The 15,956-nt window shown below is 33.7% G+C and overlaps 1 protein-coding gene across 1 annotated transcript in view; it reads left to right on the top strand.

Moving 5' to 3' along the window:
* Positions 1-15,956, top strand: part of LOC129233875 (gamma-tubulin complex component 5-like) — a 67,624-nt gene that overhangs the window by 12,988 nt on the left and 38,680 nt on the right. Inside the window, exons 5-7 of the mRNA XM_054867805.1 lie at positions 1,168-1,256; positions 4,279-4,505; positions 11,749-11,842. Coding sequence (XP_054723780.1) covers positions 1,168-1,256; positions 4,279-4,505; positions 11,749-11,842 — 410 coding nt within the window. The remainder of the gene's footprint in view (positions 1-1,167; positions 1,257-4,278; positions 4,506-11,748; positions 11,843-15,956) is intronic.

The following is a 15,956-nucleotide window of genomic DNA, read 5'->3' as shown; positions in this document are numbered from 1 at the left end:
GTAATTATGTTACAAAATATGTGGACTAGAGATCCTAAATACGGAGAGATTGGACAACTTCAGAGCGGCGGCCATCTTATGTCCAAAGATGCTCACTGCCCGTAACCGTAATGCATCTTCTGCCCCAAATATCACTGTACATTGTATCAAAAAATTAGAGGCTAGTTATGATATTATGAAATGAAATGTGCAGATCACAAATATATCTTTGTTTTCTATCTTTATGAAAATATTTTTTAGAAAATTTTTATTTTCTTTGTAAGCGCTATGACGATACAAAACGATTGGCGACGGATTTCCAGACTTTGAACTCACTTAGTTAAATGAAAATATGAGGAGAAAAAAAAATAAGTCTCTACTTAAAAGATTTAATGTCCTATATTCCGTGGGAAAGCTAAAAAATCACACAGCGCAGCATTTCGAACCGACAACACTTGGACTAAACATGGCGGATAGCGGCGCGCCATTGTCCAATCTCTCCGTATGTAGGATCTCTAATGTGGACACTTCTACGTTCTAAGATAGTGGATGGGAAAATTTTAACAAAAATATATATTGTAGGTTTTTTGTGTTTAAATATGAGTATGGTACAAGTAGATCCACCTATAAATGAATGTCTTTCAGACCCGTCATTTGAGGGATCAGGGGAGGTCAGTTGGCTCACCTGCCCTGGATTTTAAAAATGTAATGTAATTATGCATTTTACATGTACTTTGATGGGGTTTTTTTTTTTCAATAAAATGCATTGAATATTTACCCTTTGCCCTCCCACACCTTGGAAAATTTTGAAATGATAGGCCTGGTGTCCTGGAACCCTCAAATTAGATAAAATTCAGTGACAACCGCCAGTGCCGGATCTGGAAGTGTGGAAGCTCCTGGGCAACGAAGGAGTGGAGGCCCCTAATCAGGATTCGAAAAGATAATCATATTTTCGAAAATATCCGATACTTTGATATATATCCGAACATTTTGATATATATGTATATTCCGATATTTTTGATTCGTGAAAGTTAGGATATTTTGTAAAAATTTGATTGTGGGGGGCCCCTTTGTTGTGGAGGCCCCGTGGCAGTAGCCCTGCCTGCCTTCCCTTAAATCCGGCCCTGACAACCGCAGTTCTAGATACTTGTTTTTATTATATTTTTTCTGTTTTATTTATGTATTTAGATAATGTGATAAAGGAAGACTTTGATTGGGCTGAATATCTTAAAGAAGGTGAAGAAGTATACAATTATTTTTCAGACAGTAGCTCTGAGGTACGTTTAACATTAACTTTCAAAATGTATTTTGTTAGTTTTCTTTTTTCAATGCTTCTCCATGTGGCTTTTTAAATACATATACAAATTTTATAAGAATTGTATGAAGGTATGATCAAAACTATATTGAAGAGCATGGTAGAAAAACATTGTAGTAGAAATAAGTAAATCTGGGAAAATCTGTTTTCAATTATTTGACTAGTGGCAACTAGCAAATAGAATGTTTGTGTAAGGTGTTAGAATGTTGACATAGAGTTATTGACATGAAGATTTTAGCATTTTTTAGCTGTTGGTTTTATTCTGAGATTTAGTGTAAAACATTTGTCAATCACATTTTACAGCTTTACTTCTTTAACATTGTTAGGGCTCTTCATGCCACTAAAAATAGCTTAACTGAGTGGCTAGAAAGAGAAAGAAATATCAAATCTTTAACTCATGAAAAGTTTCAGTGTTTTTACTAAGTTGAGTAACTTTTAAGGGAGTAAGAAAAAAAAAAGAGTAAACGAATGAAAAAAATCTATTCTATGTCCATCAGCTTAATCTTTCAAGCTCAACCAATAGAAGATTTTAGGGTGAACACAGGGGGCCAGCCCCCCCCCCAAGGATGATTTAATTTAACTATTTTCTTTAATATTTTAATTGACTTATCTGTAGCATTTTTTAAAATATTGTTACATAAAAAGAACACAAAACACACACAGCATATTTTGAACGAAAGCACTTATGTTTGCTAAAGAAGTAATACTGGAGTCAGAGGTCAAAGTGGCGGAATACATTTAGCTCACTGGTTTTGAATTCAGGGTAACATAATATTGCATTCTTCCATTAATTCTTCTTTGATGGAATCAGTAGTTAGCTTTTTTTTTTTTTTAATGTGTAGGCATGCCCAATGAGTCATCTTGATCCAGGAAGCTATTTGCAAAATAATAGATTTGTTTTTCATATGATAAAAAAATGCCAAATGAAAGAGATCATATAGTAGTTTCTTGGCAAAACCATGATATTAATGGAAATGGCATGTAATATCAATTAAGTAACCTCGACTGTATCATAGCTTTAAGAACAAATAAGCAACTGATTTGAAATTTACACAAAAATAGTTTCTAAATTCTTCAATAACACTTATATGTTATGAAGCTGTGATTTTTAATTACAGTCGACTCCCGCTACAACGTTATTCGACTTAAGCGAAATGGCTGTAACGTGAATTTTTTCCCAAGTTACAAATTTTAGAGCTAAGGCGAATTTTTTGTCCCAACACCAATTTTTAGAAGGAAGTATCGGTTTCATTTATTGGCTACTAAATATTGATTTTGTGAATGTTATTACATCCCTTTAAGCACCACTGAGAACGAAAGTTCAAATATCAAACTTGTCTACGCATCGAGTTGTTAGTGCATCAAATAACCGCTCATTTATTTTTTTCATTCTAAATATTAAAGTTGATGAAATATATTGGTTCCTTAGTGGCACCTTTATCTACACTTTGTGAAGATGGAAAGAAAAAAAAAGTTTCTGATTTTAAAAAAAAGAGGGGGGGGGGGGCTAAGATTCTCGAGATGCTTGAACAACTACAAAACGCGGATGGTAGCGCAACAATAAATATGAGTGGATCTTCCATGCGTACAATTAAAAGTCAAAACAAAACGATATCCATACAGGTTCAGAACTTAGTTTCAATATTTAAGCTTGCAGATCATTCTAGCAAAGTAAGTAAAATGAAAATAGAAGCTGCTCTTGTATTATGGATTAAAGAGATCAGGAAGAGGGACTGTTGTCACAAATTGAGCCACAAATGATTATAGAGCATAAATTATCATTATCTTCCTTTTTTAACTCATAAATATGTTACTGTATCTACTGTACAATGTACAGTACTATTATAGTGCATCATTTTACTGTGCACTATAATAGCTATTTGCTACGTACTGTGAGTACCGTGCTGTTTTATTTTGTCTTTCCCTGCCATTGATCATTCATTTCGTGCATCTTAAAGTATTTCATGTTGAATAAAACTTTTTTTATTTTTTTTTTTATACAGTAAAAGTTCTGTTCTTTATGTTAGAAACTGTAACATATAGTTTGGGAATGCTTTAAAGCAGTTTGAGGGGTGTTTATGAGTGTCTAAGGAATTCGGTACGGTTCTAAAAAATTTATGTACATATATATTTTTACAGCGCAAAATTTCGACTTATGCGAGGAGTCTTGGAACGCATCCCTCGCGCAAGTCGGGACTCGACTGTACATACTGTTTTATAATTAAAATAAAAATTAATATATAAAAACTCAAATGAGTTATGAGTTTATTTAATAACCTTGCCTTCGCGTTATAATCTTTGACAATGTTCCTAGTTAAAATAGCATTGTATTTTAACTAGGAACAGTTAGCATTGTATAGCATCTTCGTGACATTATATTGGGTTTAGTATTTAATTGGCTTGAAACGTTAAAGATGTTTTACGGCCACGTTCAAAGTATATTAGTGCATGATATATTTATGTACTTAAAAGTAGATTCATTGACCTGAAGGGATATTCAAAAATAATGTCATGAAAAATTTGTTGTGAAACATTGTGTGTGGAGGGAGGGGGGGGATTGTGCTATTCAATTTCTCGGGCCCCTCCAACAGATTTTTCTGTATCCGCCCCTGGACTTGACTAAACTTGTTGAGTTTTGATTCTATGCTGCGGCATTATTATTCATTATCTGCCAGTGAATTCCATGTATTCAATTAAAACTGCTCTCAGTGTTGGGACAAAAAGCCATGAACAAACTTGTCAGTGCATTGCAATATGCTGATAATGCAGCATTTGCTCACGTAACCAAGCCATTTCAATACTTTTCTTTCTTGTTGACTCATGTCTCGTGATCAGCTACTTGATAACCTGCCCAAAAATCTTCATATCTTCAAAAAAATTGCAATGCACTTATTCACCGAGCTATTCGATTCATATGAAGTATTCATTTAAAGAATATCATTTAAAGCATACATTTTTCTAAAACTTATTTATCTATATTTTAGATAAGTATCTCTGATACAGAATCAGAAGAAGATGTCGTGCATGACTTACTGCCATTACCTCCAAGAGATGATTCAGGACTTGGAATCAGTCCTGATAGCTGTTCTGGATCCTCTCAGCAGCAGTTTAATGACAACCATTTTCCTGCTCCCGTAAGCCAAGATACCCAATCAGAGGATTTTCCTGTGCCAGTAAACCAAAATTCATTTTATCCCTATTGGATTCCAAAGTATCAACAGACATATTCTGTGACTAGATATAACTTAAAAACTGTAAATTTTACTAAAATTTGGTAAGTTATTTTAAAGAGAGCTTTTAAAAGTTTTAATTCAATTTTTATAATTATCGTGTTCTGTTACTTTAGTATTCTAAATGGTTTTGAGTAAGAAACGAGTAGCAATTGACTGCTTTTCTCTGATTGTTACAAATGTTTTGTGTATTTCAATCAAATTTAGAGAGTGGAAAATAATGCCAAAAAGTATACAGTAGACCCTCATTTTATGTGGGTTTATTTTACGCGGTTTCGATTTTACGCAGTTTAAGATTTGAAACTTTTATTTTATTTTACGCGGATGAGGCAATGCAAACAGATAAAATTCTCTCCTCTTTCAAAATCCAAACTCCTAAAGATTGCAGATTACGCTTAATCAACTGCATTTTGGCGTGCTAACAATTGAGCTTGTGCCACTGGAGACATTTTATACGATTGGTTCCAGAGCTCTTTCCAGAAGTGAAGTTATTCAACTCACACAGTCCAGAACTCAGTGGAAGAAGAGCTTTTAGGAGTGACAAAGGATACCAAAACCAAAGAAGATACTAACGTCGGTGACGCACAACCAACACATTGAAAATTTTGAGCCATTCCTATACAATAGAAATAATTCTGATTTGTTAGTGAAAGAAGATTCTATCATGGAAATGACGCAAAAGATCATGGGTGCTTTAACTCTCTGCAAAGAATTACAGAGAAAAATTCTTAATGACTGCCAAAAGACTATCATAGCCAGCTCCTCTTTATAAACAGAACACAAAATTAATTTATGCATGTCATGCATAAAGGTCAATATAGGTACACATTAAACGTATTATACAATTAGTCATCACTAGAATGAAGTATTTTTTTATCTACGGAACCAAACCCCTATTTTAACACTAGTATTAGGTCTCAATTTACGTGACATTTTTGCGGAACGTAACCCCTGCGTTAAACGAGGGTCTACTGTACTTCAATCTTATTACTACTTCTTGGCCCAGCATAGCTTACAAAGCTCTTGTGGCATTAAAAACTATATTGCCAACCAATCTATGTATTTCAAAGCTCGAAACACTAGAAATTAGTTATGCTCTAGTGTTTGAATCATATAAGTGAAGAACAATCTTGGACTAGATTTCTTAGGTACTAATTAAATAGTTTATGGTTTAATAAGGTATCTCATCTATTTAAGCACGTATCTCTGAAATACTCAATTCCAAAGTGGTTAACTCACTCAGGATGGCTATGACAGATACAGACCTACTGCAAATATTATCTCTCTGCTGGGTGTGATTTGTGTAGATCATCATTCAAATCAACTCTGAGGATTGAAGCATCACAAACAAAATTTCATCTAGGACCTTGTATAAATTTTTCTTTTGCCACTTGGGGCCCGATGGCTAGTGAAATTATAGTAACCACTTTTCACAATGCTGTTGCATTTTTCACCAAATTTCTGTAATCTTGCAAATTTTTGATTGACTGGATTTTTTAGTTTTTAATGAAATCAAGATTATTTTAGACTTTCATAACTGAATTAGTTTTTAATACTCAACTTTTTATTCTGTTTGTGTTACTAAACTTTTTTCCCATGAGAAAATAGTCGCTTTGTTTTAAACTTTTCTAAATTCTTCCTCATTTTTATGAAAAATATTCTAAATTCTTGAGAAGTTGACCCCTATTTATCTTTCTGTGCTTACCTCCCCAATTAAGGTTTTCCTTGTTTTGCTAGTGGTAAAGATTTATAATTATATGATTGATAAAACTAGGTATTTGTGTGAAATCAGTTACAGTGTCATCATTGATGCAAAAGTACTAAAAGAAAAATCTCATTTAATATCAGTTTTTTATCCCCCCCCCCCACTTCCCCCATGTAGAATGTGGCAAAAAATAAAATTTATACTATGGAACAAGGTTTCCCAATCTTTTCCGATTTGCAGACCCTTTGAAGAATTAGAATTTTCTCACGGCTCCTTAGCCTACCTCTTTTTTAGATGATTAGATTGAAAACATGAAAGCTTCATGCGTTCCCTGCATCTCTCTGCGGCACCCTTGGATGCCACTGCACTTACTTTGGTAACCCCTGCCATAGAGCAAAGTTTTACTCCAGAACACTTGCTGAAGGAATCCTTAAAATATCTTCCGCAAAAAGAATTCCTTCATTCTATAACCCAAAACCCTCAGCCTTAAAAAGTTCTGATATCTAGTTTGCCCGCCAAATATCCACCAAACTACCATCCTCCCCATTTTCCTCTTTAATCAGATACTTCCTCGAGTTTCAACGCAGTTGCCAAACATGGACTGTCCATTTGCCTACGAGGGAAGTTCCCTACTGCACAGCTCAACTGTTCGCATAAAGGTCACCAAAACTAAGACTCAGGGCTGGACACCTACAAGGCATGAAAAACTTGCCAGATGGGTCCAGAACTTACATTTCAATATGTCCACACTGTCCATCTGCACAATTAGACCGTCACCATTTCTTCTATTATCCAGCTATGGCTTCGGCCGTCTGCAGAATCAACATCAATTGGACCAAGGACATTGTTTTCTCCGATAATGCCAAAGCAGTACTTCGAACCTTTGGCTGCTTCTAACCTTTTTGCACTATGGATATGTAAAAAACAACTTCCTTGAGAATTTCCCTCATCTACCAACTCTTCACCAGTATGGATAGAGCCTTTAATTTGTTTTCATTCCTGTTCGATCCATTCTTTTCGTCTGGCCAACATGTTGAAGAAACACACAAAAACTGAAAAATTGCAATTTTCTAGCTGTTATTGGTCCTCCCAAGTTTGATTCCAAGGATTGAAGTTTGTTATAAGTTGTCGAGGCCACTAGAGATTGGGTATACTAAAAATCAATGTAGGGGTGAGAGGGTGGTATTTATGAGGCTGAGATACAGAGAAGTGAAAAACCCAAATTGTTCTGTTATGTAAACTGTCCTTTCTAGCGTCTTTCTGTTCTTTCATTTTTCTTCCTAGCTGACATTTGGTTTTCCTGATGGGAGAGACACTCCCATGTCTCTTGATATTCTTCATTCATTATTTTTTAAGGGAACCAAATGCAGTTGATTAAGAAATTGCAAAATAAATAATTCTGTATACTATTATGTATTTATCAGACTTGCATCTGCAGAACATGCATTTTACATTTTGCAGAACATTTTCAATCTGCTGAATGCATGTTATAAAACATAAAATAAGATTCTTCTGATTGGTTTCCTCCTTTCATCAACCTTTTCTTTGAGTTTTGGGGAAAGTGAAAATTTAAATTACTTGTAAATAAGTAAACCCCAAGCTAGTTATTTGCTTTCTGAAATAAAATCTAATATTTTCACTAATATAATTTCTTGACTAAGCAATCTAGTATAGAGGTTTCTTTCATTTACATGCAGTGACTGTACAAAAAAGACAGAGGTGTCGATTCTGACTGAACAGGGTGGGGGGGGGGGGGGGCGAAAAAGGCGACAACTGAAAGCCGTACGATTTTTAGCGGCAGCAAAAACAAAAGTACAAAATTTTGCTAAGGCTGGTTCTTAGAGCATATGGGTGGTAATTGATGCAAATTTAACAGCTTAACTCACATTTTTCTTAAGATTTTGATGAATTATGTACACAATAATTTTCCCCAAAGAAACACTTAGCCATGAATTAAACTTACGTTATTTACTTCAAAGTATTTTAGATGTCACATGAACTTCGTAATAATTTCATTAAGCAAGTATGGCTTGTTTTAGTTAAGCAATTGATTTACTAATATCTAAACAATGAATACATAAACTAAAAGTTACTGCTTGTGCTAATTAATGTTTCGTAAACAGATATACAAAGTAAAACAAATAATTATGATCTGAAAGTTTTGACTCTTTTGCTCTTTTTATAATTTCTAGTTTTGGATCATAAGTTGGAAAATAAAATAAATAAATGAATCATAAAAAGTGTGGAGGGAGGTTGCCCCTCGAATCGGCGCCATTTCCAAGAGATTGATGGAAAGCAACAGAAAATTAATTAATTTAAAAATAAATAAATAAACAAGTTTTATAAATCTAACTGTATAGTTGTACTAATACATTAATATGAGCATTTTTCTGCAACAATTTTTGCACCAATTTTGAAGAAATTGTTCCAAAGAAATAATTGTTGGAGCAATTTTAGCACTTATTTTATGTTCTTTTATTTTGTCATTTCTTATCATAATAATTAACCAGCTGCAATTTATCAGCAATTTCAAAAAAGTGAATAAATTTCACGAATTATTAGTTGCTTGACCTTGGGTTTTCTTACTAGATACTGGGAACTGTATTAGCTCAATCTTGGATTTTGCAAAAATAAAAATAAAATAAAATAACGGTTCTGCTATAATTAAGTAAATATTTTAGGCCATTTAACAAGTATGGTGAAAAATACTTCTCATTATGTAGTTATTATTTTATTGTATGCATTTAAAGAAGTTAAATTATCGCAAAAGGTTTTAGTTTTCATATTTCAGCGTAATATATTTTTGTTACTAAAAAATATTGTTATTAATATTTGTACTAGAGAGTAATGTGGTTTTCACATCAATCTTTTCCTTTTCTTTCTCAGGGAGGAATCTTTATTAAATCAGTTTGGTGCGATTGAGAAGAAAACTATTCTTCACGAACGAAATGTGATAAAAGAAGTTTTATGGTAAATTTTGCGAGCATTTACAGATTGTATTCTGTATTATGGTGTTATGGGTTGTGCAGTGTTCCATAATCTTTTTTTGTCCTTGATGATTTTTCTGAGTACTGCCTATATTCTGAGGAATTTCTACCTCCATGCACTGATTTTTTTTTTTGCTTATATTTTTTAAGTTTAAATTTGATTATACTTTTAAGATCAAGTATCTAAATTGAAGAACAATATGAAAGGAAAAAAAAAAATAATAATCATTTGGAATGATTTAAATTTTTTTAAAGATGTGGCAGATATCAAGAAATTTATGAGTTAAATATAAATTCAATCAGTGATTTGCTTCGTCTTGACTGGAATTTAAAAACTAAACTTAGAAATAAAAATGTAAATGGGGGGGGGGGGGGGAATAGTATCCTTTAGCGTTTTTTGCCTTAAAATACTTACCAAAGATAAGTTTTACTGTTATTAAAATTACAGTGAAGCACCGTTCATATGTTTCTCTTTTATACATTTTTATCAATTATACATTTTTTAAATTGGTCCTGGCAGAGTCTAACACATTTTAACTTATACCTGTTATACGTTTTTCAATTATACGCTTTTTTCATACAGTCCCTTCAAAAATGTACAAACAGTGCTGCACTGTATTTTGAAGGTGACTTTTATTGTCTCTCTTCGTCATTTATACTTGCTATAAAGCTATAAATAAGTAGCAAACTGCTCAGTCACAGCATCCAGTGACTGCAGTTTCACAGTGCAGTTATTTGTAGTGGTATACCTTGGCATTACTTATCTTCACTTTTTGAGGTAAAACAGTGTCATTTCTGCAGACCACTCACTGGTGTATTTAATTAGTTTTGACTGAAGCTTGACCGTGAAGAGAAGGCGAATAACCTTAAAGCACAAAACCTAATTTTGTACCCTTTGTAAGTGGTAGAATCAGCCAGAAAGCTCCTAAATGTAAGAGTTGTTCTCACTGGTCCTATCTATAACAAAATAATAACAATCAACCTATTACAAACGATACAAATGATGTTTCAAAGTCATTCGTCTTCTCTTCGTGGTCAAGCTTTACCAATGTGAAAGCATGCTCAGCTTCTGTTTGAGGCTATTTGCTTAGAGCCCAGTGATAACTATTTTTGGCTGATGAGCCAAAAGAAGGCCAAAACTGTTGTTTCCGAATGACAGTTGTAAAGGAAATTAAACTAACTTTTCTAAGGTTGGCATGAGCTTAGGACAAGAAATTGCCCATATAGAATATGATCAGAAGAAGGGGTTTTGTATGTATCCTATCAGAAAACGAAATTCAAACACGAAGGAAGATTTGTTCTTGGTTAAGTTCAGGAAAATGTTTGTGTACCTATCTGAAAGATGACATCTATTTGCAGAAGATATCCTTTAAGATGACTAATAGACAAGGAATTTTCCTTAAATGATGAATGGAGTTAATCTCTTTAAATGAACTACAGTATACTCTCGATATCACAAAGTCAAAGGGACAGTAAAAAAAATTCAAGATGACAAGGTCATAATCATAATTTAATAACATTCTAAAAATTAGTCACGATAGTTAAAAATAAGTTGTAACATGTAATGAAAGTTGAAAAAAAGTCTTAATACAAAAACAAAAATTTTAACTTTTAAAATGAGCCAAACATAATAAAGAAAAAAGAACACTCTAGTAAATTAGCAAAATGTATTGATTTACCAAGACTAAACTTATCGAAGATTAGTCGTGACTCGGAGCAAAAGAAGTTGAACAAAGGATTGCGCCATATCTTGTCTCTAAAAGAGTTTTCCGTTCATCTCCTCTTTTTACGGAGGTGGAAATAGGATCAAAAGGCCCAACAAAATGACGTGAGAAGGAGACAAAAGGTTTTAGGTAGGTTTTTGAGGCTTCTTAGGACTTAAAATTTCTGACACCCTTGGCTTTAAAATGAAAGTGAGAATATATAAGCTTCTCCGAATCATTCCTTACCCCTGAGTGAAATAATGAAGGTTGTGAGAATTTATGGAAATGTTCCTCGAGTTGCTTCAAGACAAAAACTTTTTCCGACAAAAATTATATTTGACTTCGAAAAATATTCAACATAACAAGGTTTTGATTAAAAACTCTTCAACTTAAGAATGAAAAATAACATTAGAAATCTACACAAAATCAAGGGGAAAAATATTTTTTCGTCATATCAAGGTTTTTGAGATATCTAAGTTTGTGATATTAAGAGTAATTTGTATTTCTTGATGTTGATTTTCTCTTGTGTGCATTTTTAGTGTTGTATACTCTAGTTAATGGTAAAAAATATCAGTAGGCATGTAATTTAGATAATGAAGAATGCAAGAACTTGTACAAACTTTATTACTTTTATTGTGTCAAAGCTTCTCTTCTTTTCTTCTACAATATGTAGTTGAAAATTATATTATCTGATTGGATACATATTATTGAGGCAAAATCTCTTAAACTTATTTGTATAAATTTTCACGCTCTTTTACATTATATTCAATAATATAAAACATCAATTATTTCTCAAATGATGTTGCTTAGTGATTGTTTCTCTTTTCAGGATACTTCATGGTATTAAGGATTCTTTTCTGTTTCATTGGGATAATTCTGAATTTAAAGTGAATTCAAATGTCCATCTTTGCAATCTAACTTCTGTAAGTTGGTTTTATATAACTATATAAAAATGATATTTTGCTGTACTAGTTAATACAGATGTATCAACTTTAATTGATGTTAATAACTGTCTTTAAAGCTTTTTCTGTGTGAGATTAAAGTAAATAATCTATGCTCATATATTCCCACTATTTATATACATAATTTGAGAAGTATACCCCATTGCAAATTTAAGATAAATTAAGAGTAATTCCAGGGCCGTCCGAAGAGCTTACGGCGCCCGGGGCGAAAGTTTCCTGGCGCCCCCCCCCTCCCCTATATACACAGAAAAATCAAGTTAGTTATAACACCAGCGCATAATACATACATGATTTTTTTTTTACTTATTGATAAACAGAACAATCAAATTGCTATGCATCATACAAATTAAAACGCACACAATGAATCTGTTTTTAATAGTGAAACATTAATCCCCCAAAAACTTTTCGAAAAATAGAAATGTTAAAAATCCAAATATTTATCTAATAAAATGTTATCCCACTAGATAAAAAACAAACAATTAAAACTGACTTGCATATTCATATTGTTCAAACCAAGAACACGAATAAATAATTTGCTGATTATAAACAGAAAATGTATTTATCGGAGTAAATTACATCTAAAATAAATTTCCGGACTCATCCAATGATTCCTTTCAAGAGTTTTTTGGTTTTAGTGGTACCAATCTAATATCAGCTTTCTTATGTGTTATAAACAAAGATATTATTCTTTTGCATCAAATATTTAAGTTTTAAGGAGAAGCCCCCAACAACACCGAAAATCGCTCAGAATTGCATCATTTTTGGAGCTGTAATTTCGAAAAAGCACTGCTCTAATATTACATAATATGGCCTTACAAATTGCTTTTAAGACTTGAGTTTAAGAAAATATTCGTGTAAGGGTCCCCATGCCGCCTTTCTTTAATATCACAAGCAATGCGTTTTTCAAATGACACTCACAAAAAATTTAAGTGGGATAGCCCCTGAAAGTAAAACACTGCTGAAATTTTTTGATCCATAGTTTTGAAAAATTTTAATGGGAAATGCTCCAGATCCTCCTATTCATAAAATCTTCAAAGTTTGTCAAAAGTTGCGTTTTTGAAACTTCAATTTCGAAAACTTGTATGAATTGATTTCAATCTATTTGAAAAAATAATCAATCGGAAACTGTCTGAGCTCCCTCTCTCTGGACACCTTTCGACATTTTTTCCTATCCGATCAATATATTTTTTTTAATGTGTCCCCTTAAAAAAAAATTCTGGTTACGTCACTGCATGCAGGAGCAGAACTCAAGCAAATTTGGTGAGAACTAGACAAATGAGAAGTGCATTTTGTTTGATTCTAAACAGTTCTATTCTCAGAAATTGTATTTGTTTCAATGATACAAAGGAAACAAATGTTTTGGAGACTGAGAGACAGGAATATTTTCGGGCCATAGGACAAAATAAAGAATCATTGTTATCTTTTAATAGTATATTCACCCTATATTATTTTTATCTCGTTGCTTACTATTTAAAGATTTGTATAAGAATTGAGTGTTTACTTACGGCATTCGGCCGCATGTTATATCAGTAGGCATCCGGTAAACACCATCCATCAAAGTTAAAGTTCGAATACGTACTTCTAAAAATGCTTTCGCCACTTGGTGGCGCCCTCGTCACGATCTCTCATGAGCGGGAAAGTTGTAGAAAGTTCCAGAAGCTGTTACATCGATCATACTTTTTACACGTGGACCAATGAGCGTTGAGCACGTCGTTTTGAACTTCTGTTCTTAAGGGGGAATCGCCGTTAGTTTCGGTGCGATCGAGCAATTGATCTCCGTCCAAGTATGTGATCTGTTAGCCATCAGAGCCATGCGAAGGCTTGTTTACAAACAGTTCGGAAGATTGTATCAACGTGAGTAAGACAAGGAAGGATAGTAGAATGTTCAGCCTACCTCCAAGTTATAAGATGCTAAGTTGAATTTCTCCACGTTGGTAATATAAGATTTGAATTTCATCTAGTCATTTTTGCTCACTACTTGAAAGTTTTTACTCAAGGTTGTAAACAAGATTAGTATTACGCAGCAAATGTAGGGTATGATATAGTGCAATATTTAAATATTTTTCCTGCTATTTTAGTTAGTGCAATAGTCTAAATACCCAATGGCCCAGTTCATTATTTATTCTAACAAATTTTTTTAATGTTTTATTTACATAACATTTTTGCCTCAATAAAGGCTTTTGTTGTCTTACATAATCGATTCTTTCTTGCAACTTTTGGCACAATTACACTCACAATACGTGAGTATTCTTTTAACAATGCAACAATCATTGTAATGATTCTCTATTTTGTGTGTCTATGATACCTGAAATGAGGGGGTGCCACAAGGCGCCCCAAATTTTATTCAATCATTTCGTGTGAGTGTCGTCGTGTTGCGTCAAAACGAGGGGCGCCTTGCGGTGCCCCTTCATTTCGTGGCGCCCGGGGCGATTACCCCGCTCGCCCCCCCCTTTGGGACGACCCTGAGTAATTCATTGCTTTTTATTTTTAAATGTTCTGTGTGAATAATGTTTTGCATTGAGTTTATTTTAATTGTTGCATTCTTTACGATTTATTATTATTTTAATATTTTTGAAATAAAAAAACAAATTGTAATAGCGAGTTTAAGTAGAATGAATTTTTACAAAAAAGTTTTTATAATGAGAGTATGATTCCTGTTTAAAAGTGTTTTCCTTCTGTGTTGCTAAATATTTTTGTGTGCTAGAGGTTATTTTCTCCAAATCTACCAAAAAAAGATTTGCTGTGTTCACAAAAAAAAATGAATAAAATAAATTAAAAATATTCTAACCGGAACTGAGACGTAGTATCCCATTGCCTTTTGTGAAATATTTCGAAACTCGGCTTTGATTCCAGTTTTTAAACAACAAACCGCTTCAATGATTGACGGTCAACCTGATCGCTAATGATCCATACATTACCGTCATGCAGTTTGAAACTAAAAAAAATAAATAAATGAAAAAAAAAATTAACTCTAATTTGAATTCCAAAACTTTGAATCAAATTATGTTTTTCGCAATCACGAGTTGCGACAAAACCCTACTGGTTAGAGTTATTGTTTCTAGAAATGGCTCCCCCGCCCAAGCATGTCCCTCCTCCTGGGTGCTTACGTGTATATAGTTGTGTGCATGTGTGTGTAGGCTTACGTGTGTGCACGTAGGCGTGTGTATGTGTGTAAAGGCGTGCGCGCGTAGGCGACTGTGTATGAGCATGCGTGTGTAGGACATGAACGCCACCGCCCAGCAAAAGTGGATTCCGGAGGACTGTGCTCAGGACCAGCCGCGCCGCCGCCGGTGGACGGTGGTGCTGCAGCCCTGCTCCAAGTTGAAAAAGGAACCGGAACATCAAGGACTGTCAAGTGAGAACAATAAGCAATCGTGATTGCTCAAAAAACTTTATGAAACTAGCTGCGTCGCCCGGCTTTGCACGGTCCACCTCGAAAATAAAAGTTATATCAAGTGACGCGAGTTCAACACTCAGGCTTGAACCAACAAAAAAAAGTCACTGAAATTTTGCGGCAGATTGCGGAAAACCCCAAAAAGTAAACATTTTAAATCCCCTGATTACAGGAAAAGCCTCAAAATAAAAACAAGAATTTTACCTGTTCATATTCGAGAAAAAAAATGGCAACAGATCTTTCATCTCAATGATTTTCTTCACCCGCTATACATTTTAATAAAAGCATTGTTATGGAAAGTTGAGATGAAGCACTGAATAATAATTTGAATGGAGGAAAGCCTTCGAAAAATAGGGATTTGATTTTGAAATCTAAGAGTCATAATTAATAGTTTTTAATTGATATCTCCGCTAATTATTATCGGAGGATTATGTTAAATAGCCAAACATGAAGACGGGAGGATGACGAATCCATCGATACCTGGTTCGATGGTCAGTTCACTGTCGTTCGGGAGAAGAAGCTTGGACATAGATAGATAGATACTCAGATTTTGTATGTATAAGACTAGCTGCGTGCCCGGCGTTGCACGGGCTACCTAAAAAATGTAAGAGCAGTCCAGTTGATGCTTTTGTAGTACACTGACACTAGTTTCTAATGCGTTAAGGAATAAATAAATGCGCG

This window comes from Uloborus diversus, unplaced genomic scaffold (assembly GCF_026930045.1).
Source record: "Uloborus diversus isolate 005 unplaced genomic scaffold, Udiv.v.3.1 scaffold_766, whole genome shotgun sequence".
Taxonomy (NCBI): domain Eukaryota; kingdom Metazoa; phylum Arthropoda; class Arachnida; order Araneae; family Uloboridae; genus Uloborus; species Uloborus diversus.
This window is presented reverse-complemented; position numbering and strand designations above follow the sequence as displayed.